The 19,376-nt window shown below is 44.6% G+C and overlaps 1 protein-coding gene across 2 annotated transcripts in view; it reads left to right on the plus strand.

The window, feature by feature from the left end:
• Positions 1-1,884: 1,884 nt before the first annotated feature.
• LOC142769284 (uncharacterized) overlaps positions 1,885-19,376 on the plus strand; it is a 32,187-nt gene continuing 14,695 nt past the window's right edge. Inside the window, exons 1-3 of one of the 2 annotated variants that reach the window (XM_075872395.1) lie at positions 1,885-2,044; positions 3,099-3,158; positions 12,746-12,802. In XM_075872395.1, the coding sequence (XP_075728510.1) occupies positions 1,955-2,044; positions 3,099-3,158; positions 12,746-12,802 (207 nt within the window). In that variant the 5' untranslated portion in view covers positions 1,885-1,954. The remainder of the gene's footprint in view (positions 2,045-3,098; positions 3,159-12,745; positions 12,803-19,376) is intronic. The other variant, XM_075872396.1, reaches the window with a different exon arrangement.

The following is a 19,376-nucleotide window of genomic DNA, read 5'->3' on the forward strand; positions in this document are numbered from 1 at the left end:
CTGCATCTGTTCGTGCGCATTTCACCGGCGTAGGTTCTGTGACGAAACTAAGTCAGATATATGTAAACCGTGGCATAAAACACTTTCAGGTTCAAATTTGGAATGTCACACAAATCTTCTTCCAGCAGCACTGAACTTAAAGGAGGTAATCACAGTCTTTGGAGTGCCGTTTTGGGGCCGCAACAGCATGACATGTACTGCAGCTGGTCCCCAGCACCCCGGCACGTAACATGTATACATGTAACCGAAAGCTTTTTGGAAGGCACGTCTCACAAAAGAAATTTGCACACTTTAGATATTCTTTCTACAGGCAGTCCACCCTGTTGGGTTTACATCATTTCGTGCAGAGGGCTCTCTTTGCACTTCATCAAGCTTGATAGATCAAATTGGTCACATAAATTGGCATCGTGATGCACTTATTTTGTAGAGCATGTACATGCTCATGCACTTCACAATTTTATATGTTGTATGCCTTTGGGTTCACAGAAACATCTGAAGCAATGTGTCTGCCAAAGTTTCTTTTGCCCCGTCAATAGAGTACCAACAACAGACCAACCACAGACCAACAACAGACCAACACAGACCAATAACAGAGAAAAATTGCTTTCCGTCGCCATGTCTTCCCATATAACCTTTACTAAGTGCCTATGAAACTTACATGAAGGTCTTAACTGTGTGACTATGTTGCTCTTTTGATGAAATCAAACAGAAGCGTATTGCTCAGACGCTCAGAAGCTCTTTGGATGGTATAAATCAGCGGAGTGTGAGGTTGATCGATTTGTGCATGCGTTCACGCCCCGCACGGCCTTCTGAAACGCTGTGACGTTTTCGATCAACAAGTCACACTGGTGGAACCAGGCTTTCGTTAAGCGCCACTTTGTGTGTCAAATGATACATACTGAGTTCTTCATTAAAACAGCATAGATTAAATCAGATTGCATAGCCTTAAAAGACTTGCAGCAGTTTTCCTGTACTGATGATAGCAAATACAAAGCATCTTGAAGCCGCTCCAAGTAATATCGTCGCTAAGACATGGCTGTATACTCTCCTCAAGAAATTATACGATTTAACTAGAACCATTCTCTTAAAGAAATAAAAAATCACATCATATCCACGGAGTGAATGATGATATGTGGGGCAAAGCGTCAGTCAACCCGTGCGCGCTTCCGTCCGTTCACGTGATTATTCGTGCATCCATTCATGGGTTCGTGCGTCCATCCACGCGTCCATCCGTCTGTCCATGCGTCCGCCCGTGGTTCCGTCCATTCTTCTGTCTGTCTTTCTGTCTGTTCGGGCGTTCATCCATTCGTACGTCCACGTCTACCCACCCGTTTGTCCGTCTGCTATTCTGTCTGTACGTACGTCCGTCTGTGCGTCCATCTAGAAAACAGAAGTACGGCCATCTCCGATTTCGCATCCACTGTGGCTCATACCCGCTATAGAGCGGTATGTGTCACCGTTTGCTTGGACTACTTCATCTTCGCAAGGGATGGACAGACTCACGCCTTAATTAGCTTCGCCCCTAAAATGAGCCAATTATTGTTTTTTGAGCGCTCATGTGAAAGCCCATGTGAATGCTATGGTCGGTGCTCTTGATATTGCAGTTTTACAAAGAGCGAGAGCATGTGCAAAGTAATATTTGTCCCCTCAAAATTCCGCTAAAATAGCTGCTGAAATCAACTGTGAAGATTATCAAATTGTGACTTTTGTGCACATAAAGGCCAAAGTAGTAATGAACTGGGCCTCGACACGTGTTTCCAGATTCGCAAAAATTTTTTCGATAACTCCTGAAAAATCTGTATTTATTTTCTTTTACGTCCTTCCTTTCATAGTGCCTTTGAACTCCAACTTCCTGCCGAAAAGGTCATGTTGACTAGAATATATGCAGGCTCGCTTACACCTTTTCGCACTCAAAGGTTCACGTTGAAATAGTTGTACGTGCATTATTGGTTGCATGCCAACGATGGCTTTCAACACCCTTTGGTTCTGGGTATTTTTTCTAGTTGCTGTAGCTATACCTTCACTTCTGGCTGTTGAACAAGAGGTAAGTTATGGTTTTTATGTTTTTGAAGTACATTTTCGATGCTATTTCTCAATAAATGAATAATATAATTGAAAATATATTTTTACATTTAGCATAGCAATATCAATAATTTGTGTAAGTAAAAAGACAACGTTATGACTACGATGTTTAATCCAAAATCAAGATGGGAGCCGACAGTGGTACGAATGTAGTGGGGTAATCAGGGCGAACAGTGGAAGCGCCCAAAACAGGCTGACCTACCTTTCGATAGAAGGACCCATCTTCGTCGAAGGCGCCTTGTCGTCCTTGGCGTGTTAGCTTTAAGGGAATCAGTACTGACGTCCCGTTATAGTGGTGGCGTGTGGCCCTCTTTTTAATTGCCGCCTCAAATACAGAATCTACAAAGCGGAAGGGTGCAGCCCTCGCTTCATTTCAAGTTACGCTGCAATGTTACAAAGTGTTCTCTTCGCGAAGGTGGGGGAAGTGTAAGCGAAAAAATTGTGACAAAAAGAAGAAAAGAATAAAAGGATTGGAATGCAAAGTAGGAGTGGTGTGCTACAAAACGGTGGCCGCTACAGACACGAACCCATTTTAAGCGTAACAAGTACGCAGTGCCACGACTATCTTGGCGTGTACCACCCACCCGAACTGCTTCCTTATAAAAAATACGAGGCGTAAACCTTCTACCAACTGTACTCAACCAACTTGAATGTGAAGTAATAACATTAGCGACGGCAATACGATGTGTATTTGTTGGCGTATGGTTGCGAAATGTAAAACTTGAAACATCCATCAACATTGCGACTTTCAATGTGGAGCGTACAATCTCCTATTAATTATCGCCGTTGCTCTCTAAAAATGGGTTTCTAACTACAAACACGGTTATTTTAAAGTTGGTAGGTTGAGTATCACGACATTGTGAAAATAAATAGGAACAAAGAGCAGGGGAGATGTAATGGGCATGTATACCACATCAAAGTGAAGTGTACATTTTTACTGATGGTCATAGGGCGGCACGCTGCAACAGTCTATGTTAGTAGCCTTTTTGTGACACAGTTTTATTTATCGGGACTAGGACACACAGATGCGTTCAGTGGAAGAAATTGAGAAAACGAAGAGGCATGAATCAGCGGATGTAAGTCCTCGTCTAATTGCAGTAACTATAGCAAACTGCTAGACTAAATTTTGTGCATGCAGCAGTTGTTTTTTTATGGTAGGTATCCACATGCTTAAACACATAACATAGGCGATTGAGTCGATACTATACTTTAACAAAATTTAGTTCACATGCCCATATTGTGGAAAATCAGGAGTCGTCGACGCCGTCTGTTTGCTACAAGCCCTGATGAAATCAAGGAGTGAAAAGCACGCAGTCACACGAAGTATAAAGCATGATTACGACAAGACATGAGGCATTCCAATTACAGAGCCCAGACAAATGCTCGAAACTGCTTTATAAATGACTTTATGTCAGCGTTATTTCAGAAGAAAAGTCAAAATGACACATTGGTGTGTGACAGAATCATACAATAGCAACAGGCGAAGCCATTCAACGAATTAACGTACGGATGCTTCAACGCTACGGACACCTTACTCAGATGCAACGGTCATTTCCTAATATGAACAAAAGCAGTAGCGTCAGGGCCTCTTTGGTTACGGAAACACAACACATCAAGATATGTCTGCCAGCGTTTTCGAACTTTGAGCGCACCTAGGAACAAAAAAAAACCATGCAGTTATGCCGAGCGTCTTTGTTCATGAACACTAACAGTGACCTGCAGCACTGTAACGTCCCCACAACTTGCAAGTAATAGCGAATATATTCTCCCCAATAAGATCAATTCTATAAACGCACATTTACACTATCGCTCTACTGAAAAGTCAAGTAAAAGTCACGGTTGCATTTTTTGCACACTGGGGTAGTTTTAGCTGATATGCAGGAGAGCTATAACGTTGCGTAGATCTCGCCTTGCTGCAGCGCTGAGATGACAGCGCCATTCCAGCTTTGATTGATATGTGAGCTTTAACGTCCTAAAACCACCATATGATTATGAGAGCCGCCGTAGTGGAGTGCTCAGGAAATTTAGACCACCTGTGGTTCTTTAACGTGTACCAATATCTGAGCGGACGGGCCTACAACAATTACGCCTCCATCGGAAATGCAGCAGCCGCAACCGGCATTTGATCCCGCGACCTGCGGATCATCAACGGAGTACCTTAGACACTAGACAACCGCGGCGGGGTGCCATTTCAGCTTTGTCCACCCATGATCTTCATTGTCTTCGTCGCTTCAACTAAAAACGTCTTTCGCGCTCGCTACTGAGTCAATCTTTCAAATTGTAAAAATAATTACGCAATGCCATATTTTCGCAAAGCTGACACGCTAATTCACCTTCTTGAATAATTTTGGCCTGTATTGGACTTTTTCTGATCTTCTGCTGGGTCAAAAATGCACTGTGCAGCGCCACAATAACACCAAGAATGCGACTGTGTACGTGTATGGGCTACATGGTTGTTCAGTTATGCTCATTAGAGCAAAACTGAACAACCGTGTAGCCCATACACGTACCCCTGTAGTGGTTTTCAAGAACAGTTGGAGATTCTGTATAAACCACTGGTATTTGTACAAGGTCTCCAGAACCATGTTGATTGATTGATATGTGGGGTTTAACTTCCCAAAACCACCATATGATTATGAGAGACGCCGTAGTGGAGGGCTCCGGAAATTTAGACCACCTGGGGTTTTTTAACGTGCGCCCAAATCTGAGTTATACTAGCTACCACGTGCTATACAAGGTACCACGTTTTATACCGTGTTAAACCGTGTTATACGAGCTACCACGTATAGATGAGACATTGAGTCAACTTCACGGAAATAATTAAATTTCTCAGTTCAAGCTGGCCATTGAAAAGAACTCTTTTGTGCTTCCTTACGTTTTCGACCAACTGAAGTTTATACCCTTCTGGCTATGCAACCCTCAGGCCACCTGCGAGCGGATGGTGAACACTGTCCCCTGTCGCTCTAACAAGTAAATCTACCCGAGTTTCCTTGATAATATTATAGAATTTTTCACCAACCATTCCAATTTGCCTCAATAATCTTCCGCTTTCTTTGTTATTCGCAATGCATCAGAGCCCGTTTTACATAGCAGTAACTCATGATGGCTGACCAACTTGTCAACTTTTTTTGGTGTACGCACTGGCCCTGGTTAATCAGCACCTGAGCAGAATCTGATAGTGTATTTTTGCACATAGGAAGCCGTACCTTCCTCGGGATGTGCCCACACTTTAGGTGCCCTGCGAACACATTTGTAAACACTGCACAGGCTCTCATGCACCTAGTGAAGACAAATATGCCCTTCTTCTTGGGCGCTGTGTAGGCTACAATATTTCTGCGCTCATTACTTTGACAACACCTTCTGTTGGTGCACTTGAGGGGTTCACCCCGAACAAAAGACCCACTTGGACGGTTTCACGCGGATGACGACCATCACGAAAAGGGTTCTATCTTGCTCCAGCATCAGGCAGGGGGAGCCTGCATTATAGCCAATGTCAACAGTCTCCTATTGGGCGCCAAAAGGAACTACTCAATCACCGAAAGGGAGTGCCTTGCTATCGTTTGTCTTAGAGGCACAATTTCGCCATACTTACACGTGAAAATTTCTTGGTTATAAACAGTCAGATGGCACATTCTTCCAGCTCAGGTCTTGGAAGGATGCCAGTAGGCGTCTTTTGTCGCTGTGCACTACGGCTTTAAGAATACAAGTGCGTGGCAATCTCCTATCTGCCCGCTTAGAGCTTTGTGCTGATAGCTTGTCCCGTCATCAGTGAACTCTCCCGAGGTTTTTCATGAAGAGCCACCATGTCCGCTGTCAATTTCTGTATTGTGCAAAGCTAGCAAATAACTATGCAGAGATCTTTTTTATACACAATACTGAGAAGATACAATCTGCAAAGCTCGATCTGTCAACTCGATAGTTAATTATGCTTAGACAGCCCAACGCACCATGACAGCGGCCACAGAATTTAACGCGGATGACTTATGAAAGCACCTTGCCACCTAGGCGTTAGTCTCATCGGCCAGCTCCTTGAGAGCCACACTTCCGGTAACCACGATGTCCTTCGAATGTGCGACCATTGGAAATGTCTAGATTACTGGCCCAGTTCTTATCACTCTGTGTGCAGCTGAGTGATGTACGACCAGCGCGAACGTCACCGAACTTTAGGTGATCCACGAAAACTTATGCAGTTACTTGACAAACTTTTCCACCTTTTTCTTCCGGTTGCCTTCAGTTCCTGACATCGTTCTCATATCTATTTTTGGTATCAAGAGGGTAAAGGTTTCGACAATTTACACCACCTGCCATGCGATTGCGCAGGAGTTAGCAACCTGTGGTGCTGCGACTATTAGGTGTTTTCTTCCTCCCGTAAGAAGTTTTCGTCAGCTGTGGTGCCCCACTAATGCCGCACAGATCGTGGACGCTTTTGTTTACATACTTTGAAGACCCGCTTTGTTGATGCGTGACAAATAATATGTTTAAGACGGTGTGCCATCCATCAAATAATGAAGTTACTTAACAATGCAATCAGACTAGCTGGTATTTGCTCTCTGTCTGTCTCCTCTGGCCATCAACACAGAGTTGAGCATTATTCGTTTTTTAGACTAGCCTGTAACTCCACACGACACAACACCAGCACTTTAATATTGTGTTATTTTGTTTGTTTCTCCGCAAGAAAAATCCACTTTTGCAGAAAATTTTCACAGGAGCCCTTGATTCATCGACTGAATAACGCCGTGAAGCTATCACTATATAGACCACACAGCCCCAATATTTGTCCGTCAACGTCTTACAGCATCACAAGATTATGAGCAGCAGCAGTACGAGGAGCACCAGGGCAGCGTTTTATTTTCCCTGCTTTCCGTTGAGCTGCTGTGGACACCGGCGCAGCATATTTGGCTCTGAAAGGCTGTTTTTGAGGGTGTATTACTACTGGGTTACTGAGCCCCGGACAGTTGAAACGTGAGAGAAAGAACTCGTTTCGCTGTCTACAAGCACTGTTCCAGCACCTTCCCCCCCCCCCCCCGGAGTGCTATCATCTGGGGGTCATCTTATGAGAATATAACACACTGCAAGAGACGTCAAAGACGACATTATTTCCGCGTGTGGGGCGCTCTGTTCAAAATTTTGTCTGACATAGTGTAGGGCACAGTGTATATATGCTTTCACGCTTGTGTGCCTTCAAGTAAAAACATGTTCATGATACTTTCGGGGTATTACGCCTACCCATTCTGCTGCTCTTAGAGACAAAAACTGCTCAAAAATTACAATAGCAGTAGTGCATTTGTCCGCCGTCAATTGTGTCCTTAACGGCGACCGTGCGAAATAAGTAGAAATAAAAGAATATATCATCGATCGGATGGAGCTTTAACCCGGGATATCTGGTGGCAGTCGAGTATTCTACCTAAGAGAGACACGAACACTTGAAGCTGCTCTGCAAAAAGCACCTACAGAGGTGCCAAGCCGGGTGAGGAATCGGCACGGAAACGAGTGAGCCAGCGTGGCAGAAGTGTAAAAAAAAGTGACCAACCATCACACAATGCTAATTTCGTGACCACTGCATGGTTTTATGCTTGTCACCCACTATGCACTGCTAAACTGTTATATCTCGCCGTGATCTGTCGAATACAGCATCAACAAAGTGTAGATGATGTCTCGCAGATGTACCGCGAGTACCTCGACTGTACACATAAAAGACTATGCAAATCACGGTGGGTGCTTGCCTACTTGACATTAAGGCAGGTCAAGGAATACTGCAAAAAATCAATATCTGCTCTGAGGGCCACTCTTCACATGCCACTTGCACTGTGCAGCACACTCTACGCAACTTGGGATTCGGGCGCGACAACTGTCATGACTTCACAACAACAGCCAATTTTGGCGCCGTAGTCGCCCGTCACAACCAGTGTCCGTTACCACTATTGCAATAAAAAAAAACTAATGAAATCAGAAGAGGTAGCCGAAATCACATGGCATTCGAACTAGCCCTTTACGTTGAAGTTCGCTATTCTACCAAAGGCCCTTTATCATGCTTGAAAATGCTTCGCAAAACTATTGTGTAATAACGTGATGTCAAGGAAATAATTGTGTAAACACATGTACTATGTCGTGATAGATTTATATTCAAATTCAAATCGGCCTCGCGCTACCAGTTGACTAGTTATTGATTCTAACTCCTTATAAGTGGCTCAGCCGTAACTATTCATTAAAATGAAACACAGCCCAAACCCTAATATTCGTTAGAGTTTAACATAAAAAAATTACGGCATATTCAAGGGGTGAATGATGATGAATGGGCGAAGCTCCGGAGGGATTCATCGGTAAACTGTGAATCTTCCGTGTAATTCGCCCAGTCGATCATCATGTAAAGACGTGAGAAACGCTGTGTGTGTATATACACAAATCAACTTTTATTTGTTCTTAGACGATGGATGGCTTGCGATGTCCCTTGCCTCGTGCGCTCGCACATCGGGATTCTGTCTGCGAGCGCGCGCTGCTGCCGCCTTGCGCTCTCTCCGCTGTGCAGCCTTATCCATCCGGCGACTCCGAGCGCGCGCCAACAGCGAACGGATTTTATTACAACGCTCCCCCTAGCGTGCGTCGCCGCACTAAATCGAACGATTGCCTTCAACCAATGACACGCGCCATATGTGACATCATTCCTATTTTATAAGATCTCGCGTCTTTCATCAACTACAAGTACCGCTTTCTAGTTTATAACATCTTGCATCTTTTCATCATCAGCTACAAGTACCACCATCTAGTAAACACTACAAGAACTAAACGGGAGGTGGCTACATAGAGGAGACGGTACCGCCATCTAGTGAACACTGCAAGAACTAAACTAGAGTTGGCTACATACCGGGGACGGTACCGCCATCTAGTGAACACTGCAAGAACTAAACTAGAAGTGGCTACATACAGGCTACAGGGGACGCACAGCCCACGCCCTAAGGAGCTTCGCCCCTAAAACCCATCTTATATATGGACGGCTCCGAAAATTTCAACCATCTGGGGTTTTTCAACATGCGCCCTAATCTAAGTATACTGACCTGAAGCATTTTTTCATCAATTGAAAACGCGACCGCCGTGGCCGGTAGTCGATCCCGCGACCAGCAGGTAAGCAGACGAGTGCCTTGTCCATTAGGTCACCGTGAGGGGTTTGAAAAACTCTTCACAAAGGTGTAGCGGGCAGCACACTTCTTCAAAAAGCGGCGCGGTGGTGGTGTAGTGGCTAAACTACTGCTGACCTGAGTATCGCATAATCGAATCCCGGCTGTGGCTGCTGCATTTTTCGTTCAGCCGAAAATGGTGTAGGCCCGTGGGCTCAGGTTTGGGAGCATGTTAAAGATCCCTAGGTGGTCGAAATTTCCGGAGCCCTCCACACGGCACCTCTCATATTAATATAGCAGTTTTTGGACGTTATAAACCACATAGCATCATCATCACTTTTCCGAAGAATGATAAAATAAGGCATAAAAGGTGCTTCCCGACATCATTGAAATCACACTGCATTATGGTGTAGTGGATACATTTTATTTGTACTTGTTTTAGTTGGCATTAAAAGCCTCTATAACAATCCGTCGCGTGGCAGAATTACCTGTGGTCTCCGACTGTTGACGTGAAGGTAGCAAGTTTGAACTTGGATGTGGTAGCCCCGCCGCGATGGTCTAGAGGCTAAGGTACTCGGCTGCTGACCCGCAGATCGCGGGATCAAATATCGGCTGCGGCGGCTGCGTTTTTGATGGAGGCGGAAAGGTAGACCCGTGTGCTTAGATTTGGGTGTACGCTAAAAAACCTGGTTGTCAAAATTTCCGGAGCCCTGCACTACGGCGTCTCCCATAATCATATGGTGGTTTTAGGAAGTCAAACCTCACATATCAATCATCAACTGAATGTGGTGGTCACTTCACAAAGGAGGCAAAGTGGAAGATGTTCTTGCTCTGTGTGATGTCATTGCACGATAAAGACCCTAGGTGGTTGTAGTTTCCGATGCCTTCTACTACGACATTTCTCATAATCATAACCTGGCTTAGGGATAAAATGCCCTAAATATTTTTATTAGCATGTACAGCGTGGTCTTGAAAAGCCACCCTTCCTGCTTTAACTGTAGCTGTGCTTTGTGTTCCGCGCTGGCCTGGCTGTTTTCGATAAAACTTTTTCCAGGGAACAATCACAGTTTTAGTGTTCTCACTCTTTCTACGCTCTTTTTATTCTAAGGCACCTTAATATATATTAGTTTGTTCGTTCACATTGAAGTTTACTTGTAAGAGGCATGATTTATCTCATCTCAGTCTCCCATGGTCAGTTCGCTGAGCGTCCTCAGGAGTCTTTTTCGTGTATGCGGAGTTCGAAGTTGAGTCGTGCTCAAGATGCGAAGCAGCTCTTTGACTAGCCTGTGTAACGCTGTCCCGTGTGTCCAAAAATTCTCCTCGCTATAGGTGTGAGAGCGGTTTCAATTAGGTCAAATCGCAGCTGCGCGTTGGCGCCACTCTCCCTCGCCCGCAGCCGCTGCCGGCTCCTGTGCCCACTCCCAGCACACGTCTTGCTCGCTTCACCTCTCCGACACACGCTAAGCTCGACCACACGTCGACTGAAAACACTAGACACAGATTCAGCTGCGCACCCACAGCAGCCGTATGGACGTGGCCCGCCCTTCAAATGTCTTGCAGACTGCCTCCGTATGGCTGCATGACTAAATCTGCCTACTCTTTCAGCTAGTTTGTCTGTTATGTAACACGAAACCCAACCCGCCCTCCGTGTTTTTGCGTTTCAAACAAACGTTTACTGGAGCCAACTCTACGCTAAGTATTGCTTCAAACCATTCTTCCAGCACCCATGTCGACGCCCATTTCAACCTCGTCAACGCCATGTGCACCGCTGCTCTTTCGCACCCCATCAAGGCACGTCTTCAAAAACTATAAGGTATCACGTCTAGCTGAGACAAACATGAAATGTTTCAGCAGTAGGCCACTTCGAAAGGGTAGATATGTGAAGGACGTAATATAGCGAGAGCACCAATTTCTTTAGAATTTCCAGGATGGCGAGATTCGATGTTTTGGAGCTGAGAATGCTGTAGGACCATGTTCTCAGATTTATGAACACGGTAAAGAATCATAGGTAATCGAAACTCACAAAGCCCTCCATTACGGCGTCCCTGATAATCGAGTGGTGGGTTTTGGATGTTGAACCCGACATATCAATCAATTATTTTTTGGTGTTTTCGAGAAGGCTGTGAAACAACTCTGTCAAGTGACATGTCACAAATTTTCCTTAGATCTGTTGCTCCTGCAATACCGCAAGTACCATAAAGCCACACAAATATTACTAACTTTGTGCCGATTTTCTATTGTACAATAAACTATTCAGAAACACTGCAATCTTCAATAGTATTTGTCATAAACGATGCCACAGAGTGACCTCTAAGGAAAACTAGTCGGTCAAGAAGAGCTTGTCAAATATGATATGACAATGCGTAGTAGAGAGAAAGTCGTGACAGTAGAGTAATTGATTGATATGTGGGGTTTAACGTCCCAAAACCACTATATGATTATGAGAGAAGCCGTAGTGTTAACTCCGGAAATTGAGACCACCTGGGGTTCTTTAACGTGCACCAAATCTGAGCACACGGGCTTACAACATTTCCGCCTCCATCGGAAATGCAGCCGTCGCAGCCGGGATTCGAACCCGCGCCCTGCGGGTCAGCAGCCGAGTACCTTAGACACTAGACCACCGCAGCGGGGCGACAGTAGAGTAAGCACTTGAGCATTGAATAATGGACCACTACAGAGTCCACTAAGTGCTACATATTCCCGTTAACTAACGAAGCAGAGGAAGGAAATAGCAGAAGAACAGGGTGGCCAGCCAGTTTCCAGACCGGCTGGCTACCCTGTGCTGGGGAAGAGGAGTAAATGGTTGTCTCATGCAATGGTTGCGCAGAGTCAAACAATAGTGGACTTACTCCAGGTGGTCATACTCTAAAAGTGTTAAAAGCTTGGCGCGATATTTTAGTTCGCCTTTGGGTTACGGTGCAGTTGGTGGTCACCTATGAAGTTAGGGGGAAAATGTAACACATGATGACAAAGATTTTGATGGTGCGAAACGCATGGTATCTCCTCAAACCGCCCCACACTATGAGCATAAAAACAACTGCGCAGAGAGGAGTCTATGTGCAGTAAATAATCACGAAATACTTGTACTGTTCAACATCTTCACGACGTGTGGCAGCTCGGGCTAGTTGGTATGACATGACGATAGGTATAGCGCAAGAACAGAACGACGACACAGCTAGAGTCATTGTATCATTGCTCTGTTTTCACGCTATAAATATTGTCATCTTCATAAAAGCTAGCATAGGCAGCCAATAAATGTGAAGGAAAGCACTGTCCGTAAATCCTCAAAAAGAGCCCGTATAAATGTAAGCCATTTTCACAACTGGCGCTGAACACGCAAAAATCTCATGAACGTTCTTCCCCATCTCGTATTTTATAATACTGGAAGCAGAATATATCCTTTTTATGACTTTTGGTCACATGGCTACAAATTTACTGCTATATACAGGCAAACATCCGCAAAAAAAGTTCAGTTGGGCTGTGGTGAATTACTGTGATTTCACAATTTCGCTAATCAAAGCGCAACTGACTGATTTTTTCTGTTTTTTTAGGATGCCGGTTCAGCACAAACTACTCCACGCAACGCATTATGGTCATGGCCAATAGTGGTAAGACAATCGAATGGGCTATCCCACATTAGCGTGAAGGACACTGCAAAACCTCCGCTGGTGTTTCTAATGTGACAGGTGCTGCGTAGGACTAGGTCGCCGTACTCGCAGTGATTTTCACAGCGATGAGAACTTTAATAGTGAATATAATTGAGCCGAGTATTAAAGAAGTTAGTCGAGAACGCCTGTAGAGCATTTGAAAGCCGCTCGAGCCATGTCTCAACTGGGTTACAACTGTCCTTACACTGAACAAGATATTAAAAATAAAATTATTTATAGGCCTTTCTCTGATTTACCGACAGGATAAGTTGAATTTCTGTGATGGCTAGCACTTAAAACTTTCTCGCCCTTCCAAATGACCTGTATTGAAACAAAGTCTGCTATTTTCGGTTACAGCCTAAGAATGAATGTAAGAGCAAACAACGGTCCATCCTGTCACACAAAATGTGCGCCAAAGCTCCATCCGATCGTTATTACTCACTTTTCTGACATCAATTAGCTCTAGAGTGGTTATGATAATCGAGTTTTCCATACATCCACGCATTTGTATTGCTAGTTTTTTATTTCAAAACATTGAGATAGTAGAAAAAACGTTAAAAACTCTGGCGTCGCTGCTGTAGCAAACGTTACGTCTTAGTATGCTTAATGTTCACATTGTGTGAAAATATTTTCACTGCTTGAGCGCAAAGCACTTCGAACAAATCTATTTCACAAGTGAAAGACCGGCCTGCTCAGGAAGAGCTGCATTTTTTTATTATGCTGTAACGGAGTGCAGAAGACGAGAGAACGATATAAGCATCAATCATACTGCCTCGAATTTGCTACGGAGTAAACACCAATATATGTGTACGCGTATACAACTTGTGCTGGAATTGATCTCTGCGTTTTTGCAATGATATCACATGCAGCTCTTTTCCCGCCAGAGCACAACTTGACATTGCTGATCATGCAGTTGCACTAAACAATACACAAAAGTACGCTCAACCAAAAAAGTTCCTTTCAGCACTGCGTAACCTACAGAGCCCTTCGGCCAATTGTGAGGACAAACGATGCTCATGATGTATCCAACATGTCATGTCGTCAGCTCAGCATCCGCCTTGCGTCTGCGCGAATGCATAGGTGAGCAGAGTGCTCGGCAAACAAAAAAAGTGCGACTGTAACCATCAATGCCAATTCACCCCTTCTTAAGTTCATGACGTCGTCTTCGTGCGCTGTATACCTTTCAAGTCTAATTTGAAGTGTAAATTTGCTTTCGGAAAATTATGAAACTGGCGCTTGAACAGCAGTGTTTGCGAAGACACTTGAACAGCAAAGTTTAATCGGAACTGCATTGAATTTTTTTAGAAACCACTGGAATACTGTCAACGCCTTTCGTCGGCTCAAAAAGCAGTCAAAGCTGTCTTGTGCTTTTTGAGGACTACAGGCCTACGTGACCACCGGTAACTTTTGTGTAGTGCCACCGCTGCGTACGCGCCAGCCAATTGACTGACAATCCTCTTTTTTTCTCTTTCTCTTTCTATTCTCTTTCCTCTCTCTCTCATCTTTATGGCCCCCATTCCATTTCTCCAGGGTAGGGTAGGAAAACGGGCATGTGCCTGGTTAACCTCCCTGCCTTCCCTCTTGTTGTTTATCCCTCCTTCTCTTAAAAACCGTTATCGAATACTCAGGGTGGTGAATTCAGCAGATTTGCTAAAAAGACAGCCGATATAGTGTGGTGAATCTCTCAACATCGACATGAATAACGTTGCACGGGGAAAATGAGGTGAAAATGGAGGCCTTAGAATTGCGCAGATGTAGCAGTTCTTGCCTCTGAAATGCACTGACTAGTTTCCTTTCTCAGGAGGTGGTTGACGACGCATAGAAAATGGCGATCGCAAATGAGTGGATGAGTAACGATCACTTGATCAGCGGCGATCAGAGTTGGAGTGTCCCTGTTCAGATGCACATGTAATGGCATGTTGCGGCGCTTAGGTAGGAGTTCCCAAGGAGGCATACGCAGGTGTGTGACAGCGGCGGCAGACGCGTGCAATGTGTCCAGCGATGCCATACGCGAGGCAGAGAGGGAGGATGTCATGGGTGCACCACGCATCAGATGGACGGGAAAAGCGAAATGAGGGCCTGTAAATTGGAAGCGAGGCGAGATGATGTGTTGCGGATAAGGAGCCTAGATGTCGCTGGGGCCGCGTGACTACAGCTGAGAGCAGAATTTGGCACAGGTGCTGTGTAGCTCGTAGTCGAGAGATGAGATGGAACGGAAGTGAACGGGTAAGGGCCCGGAACTGCTGGGAGGGAATCGCAAATTTCGGCACGCACAGCCCATTGCAGTGTCGAAAGCAGGCTTGTGGTGGGTGCGTTGCTATGAGGCAGCAAGGAGAGCTGTCGCGAGACTTCTTCCCTGATAAAGTCTGTAATCTGGTTGGATAGAGTTTCTTGGTGAACGTTGCCGTTTGCGACTGCGACGGCCAAGATCCGACCAGGAGGTGGGACACACTGCCATGTGAGAGAAAGTTGAAGCCACAATGCATCAAAGCTCTGGCACAGGCTGACGAGGACTGCCACAGTGGTCGCGCTTTCAACCAGTAAAATCTTGAATGTGTTGTCTTCGATACACTTGAGAATGTGTCGGACCTTTCTTCTTCGCGCATAGATGAGTTAACACGCCTGGAGAGGTCGAGCACACCCTCACTATTACTGGGAAGGATCTCGCCAGGCGGCTGGGCTCGGTGGCGTAGACGCCGCTCACCGTGAAGCTTGCGGACAACTGGTCGGCTGAGCGCTTCGGTCACGAGGATCTTGAATGTGGACCCTTTGGCGATGGCGGTTTCGCGGCTGGTGCACCAAAGCTTAGTGACGTCAGCCTAATAGAAGATAACGTAGACGAGATTGTAGTCGCGTTTCAGCTTGTTGCTGGCACTTACGCGTTCGTACAAGGAGAGCCAGTCTTCGGCGTCTTGGTCACCACTGCCCCTGAATATGGGTGGGTCCCGTTGGCGGGTAGCACTAGGGCAAGGAGACGGGGCAGCCGGTGGTGCTGGCTGTGCAGGGGCGGGCTAGTTAGTGACTACGCCCGTCATATTGTGTGGTCGTCTCTAAGCCAACTTGGGAGAGTGGAACTCTAGGCCTGCGTGGTGATCTCAGCGTCCTCCACTGAATGTGATGAGGTTTATTGAACCAGAGAAGTCGCAACAGGGTCACAACTCAAAAGGGCCATACGGCAAGGCTGGAAAAGGCGGCAGTGGTTCTTACACAGAGCGCGGGGCTTTTCGTCCTCTTCCGAAGGTACATACGATTTGATACAAGTGCTCGACCACAACACAAACGACAATGTGTTCCTTATGTTGACTCCAAGCAATGGCTCATAAGCATCGACAATGTGTTCCTTATGTTGACTCCAAGCAATGGTTCATAAGCATATGGTCGAGTCACCACGGGTGCTGCCATATATTTATTCGCAGTTAGCGGTCATTGTTTATATCACGAATAAACAAATGTGACCTTATTGTGGTGAGGAATAGGCATATCACGTGCAAACGTGAATAAGCACATGCTAATCAGGGGCAGGTGTCTTAATCCTGTGTTATAAAATAATTATGCATGCATATATGTTTCACGAAGCAAGCATGTGCTGCTTTGTTTACGGCACTTGCTTCTGTCAATGGAACAGCAGTGGTCAATGTATAGCGGCACTAAAACCCCTTCTTTTTTATAAAGAGATTGAAATATTTAGATTTTACGAGAAGTGAGCGCGCAGTAAGTTGACCATTTCCTGTCCGCGTCATTGAATCAGTTACTGCGCACCTCTTACACAAGATAATCTAGCCTCGCCTTATCCTTTCACTTTTTGTTCGGGGCTTGGGCCCTCGTCTTTAGGTCACTCGAGGTTTACCCGAATTTTAAGCAGACCGCTTAGCTGACAAATTCGTATTACTGAAAAGAGTTGCTTCTGCGGCCACAAACTTTCGCTATGTTTAGGTGACCAACGCTAGAAAACGCAAGTTATTTTGTAGTTTGTCATCACACACTATATTTCCGTCGCTTTTCTATGGAGTTTCTAGCTATATTTTTAAACCAAAGTGTTGTGGCATGATAATAACTTTTATATAGCGTACTATACGGCTGAAATCAAATTGAAAGCATTCTTATAAACGTTATAAAACATTCGTTGAATAAATCGTGCAAAACCTTTCTTTTCTTGCTCACAGTTGGTAATATTGCATTTAAATACACCAAATGTTCATTCATCAGGCTCTAGTTGCGCCGAAATAGCCTGAAGTGATCCTTTTCAGTGGCGCCAGCAACTGCATGTGTTTTATATTCACGAGAAACTTTGATAAATTCGGTCTTCAGCACTTTGGTTACTAAGAACATCTCTGAAGGCCATTCAGGGCTAAGTGTTGCAAATTGTGTGGGTTGAAGCCCGAAAATATCCTCCTCATACAAACGAAACCAGTTGGTGCACTTCACATCATGATAGTCATCTCATCGAAACGTATGCTAACGACAGATAATGCAGAACGCTTGGCGGGTTCAGCAAAATACTATTGGTGGTCATCGCTGCCATGTGATACCTCTCCGGTGACGGGCCTTCAGAATGGTGCGGTTGTTATTTACCATCGCGTTGCCAGCAATCAAGGCTTGAGCGGCTGCGGGACAGTTATTTAGTTCGCCCTTTTTTTACAGTGTCCGTAGACTGCATGATGGCTATCGATGACAGCACCAAATCACGACTGCGGTTTCATCAGGGGTGGTTGGAACAAGTAGATGATTCATTTCCGCAAGCTTTTTTTGAGATATCTAATCTTCTAATGGAATTTCCCTCGCAGCTGCGCCCCGGATATTCATTGAACTCGATGTGCGCACGTTGCACGCGTACCTCAAGAAATGCGTGGACGGCTGCCTCGCATAGCGTCGTTCGTCATCACCAATGCTGATGATTGTTATAATTTAACGTCTCCAAACTACAATATGATTATGAGAGACGCCACAGAGGAGGGCCCCAAAAATTTTCACCTTTTGGATTCTTTGACGTATACCTAAATCTAACCACACGGGGCTTGAGCATTTTCGCCTCCATTGAAACTGCGGCCGCCTCAACTGGTATATAATCCCGCGACCTGCGGGTCAGAAGCCAAGTGCCTTAGCCACATGACTGCAATAGCAAATAGTTATGCATCATTGTTTCATTATAGCAGTTGCAATGCTCAGTCATTTTGTTCGCAGCTGATGTTAGCGCAATGTCAGAAAAGACTAAAGTGATGTAAACTGTCAAAGACACAGAGCATTTCCACCGTGGTCTAAATTTTGACATAAACTTACTCGCGAAATATCGACGCACGACAGGCGATGCACGCCATTTTTCTGGTGAAAAAAAGCGTTTTTGCACGCCTGATATCAGCGCTGAATGAGGGGGTACGAAACTAAGAAAGAGTGCATAGCAGCTTCCAGGTTACTTAAGTCACAGGGGTCTTTCGCCGCGGGCTTATTGCGAGTGATCTGGCAAGGTGATCGACATTGCCGTTTGAATTTGCCTTTAAAAATAAAATGGGGGGTTACTTGCATGTTCAAGACAATGCAACAATACAACATAACTTTATTAGTGCATTGTTTCCTTTGGAGCTTTAGTTATTATGAACATACTAACAGTTCCATGAAATCCCCTCAAACGATATGTTACTGTACAAACTGCCAAATACTATATTTGCTTGTATAATCCCAAAAAGAGCTGGAACACATAAAAACAGCTCATGCCGGCTCACACACCTGCTTTCTGCTTCTTGAAGATGACATACAAAGTTTACAAACAATCATATCACGAAGTCCCAGAATGTCCTTCGAACTAGCAAGATATTCTCACACGAAGCCACAATAAATTCTCACAATTTGAGGATACAAGAAATAAAAGCAACGATCAAAAAACTGAGGGTGGAGACGCCACCTTGTGATTCCCAAAACAATCACCTTGACGTGAAAGATTTTGAGCACGTCTACTGGATCCTGCGTAGCGAAACTACATACATTATCCTTCGTGCGTTCCAGTCTAAACATACCCTGTTTCAAAAAATTTTATTCAACCAATGTCGCCAAAATACGAAAATTTGAAACCAGTAGCGCCACGTAGGGAAAGTTTGGTTTATAAATAAAAAACAAAACATTATCCTAGTGTTTTCTCAAATAATGACCTTATAAAAGTATATACCTAGTTATTGCTTTATTTTAGTGTTCCTTCAACATTGTTTTATTGGCATTTTTTCTTTCATAAAATTTTATCTTTGTGTTGTATCTCTAATTAAAAATAATTCTTAAACGCCATTTTGTTTTCAATTTTTTACTTATGAACATGTTTTTTTTAACACTATGTTTTTTCGTTCTGTGAGACTTGCTTGTGTATAGTCTACCCCCGATTTGTTTAATACTTAGTTAGAATATGAAACTATTATGATTTTGATTCAACCACATGTTTCACGGCGCAGGTGCAAGTGTTGTCCTCTACACACAGTGTGATATTCTCATCAACACGCACAAAGAGAATGTTACTTCACCACTGAACTTGCACTTGGCGTTTCACAGCAGCTCC

This window comes from Rhipicephalus microplus, chromosome 8 (genome assembly GCF_043290135.1).
Source record: "Rhipicephalus microplus isolate Deutch F79 chromosome 8, USDA_Rmic, whole genome shotgun sequence".
In the NCBI taxonomy this organism is placed as follows: domain Eukaryota; kingdom Metazoa; phylum Arthropoda; class Arachnida; order Ixodida; family Ixodidae; genus Rhipicephalus; species Rhipicephalus microplus.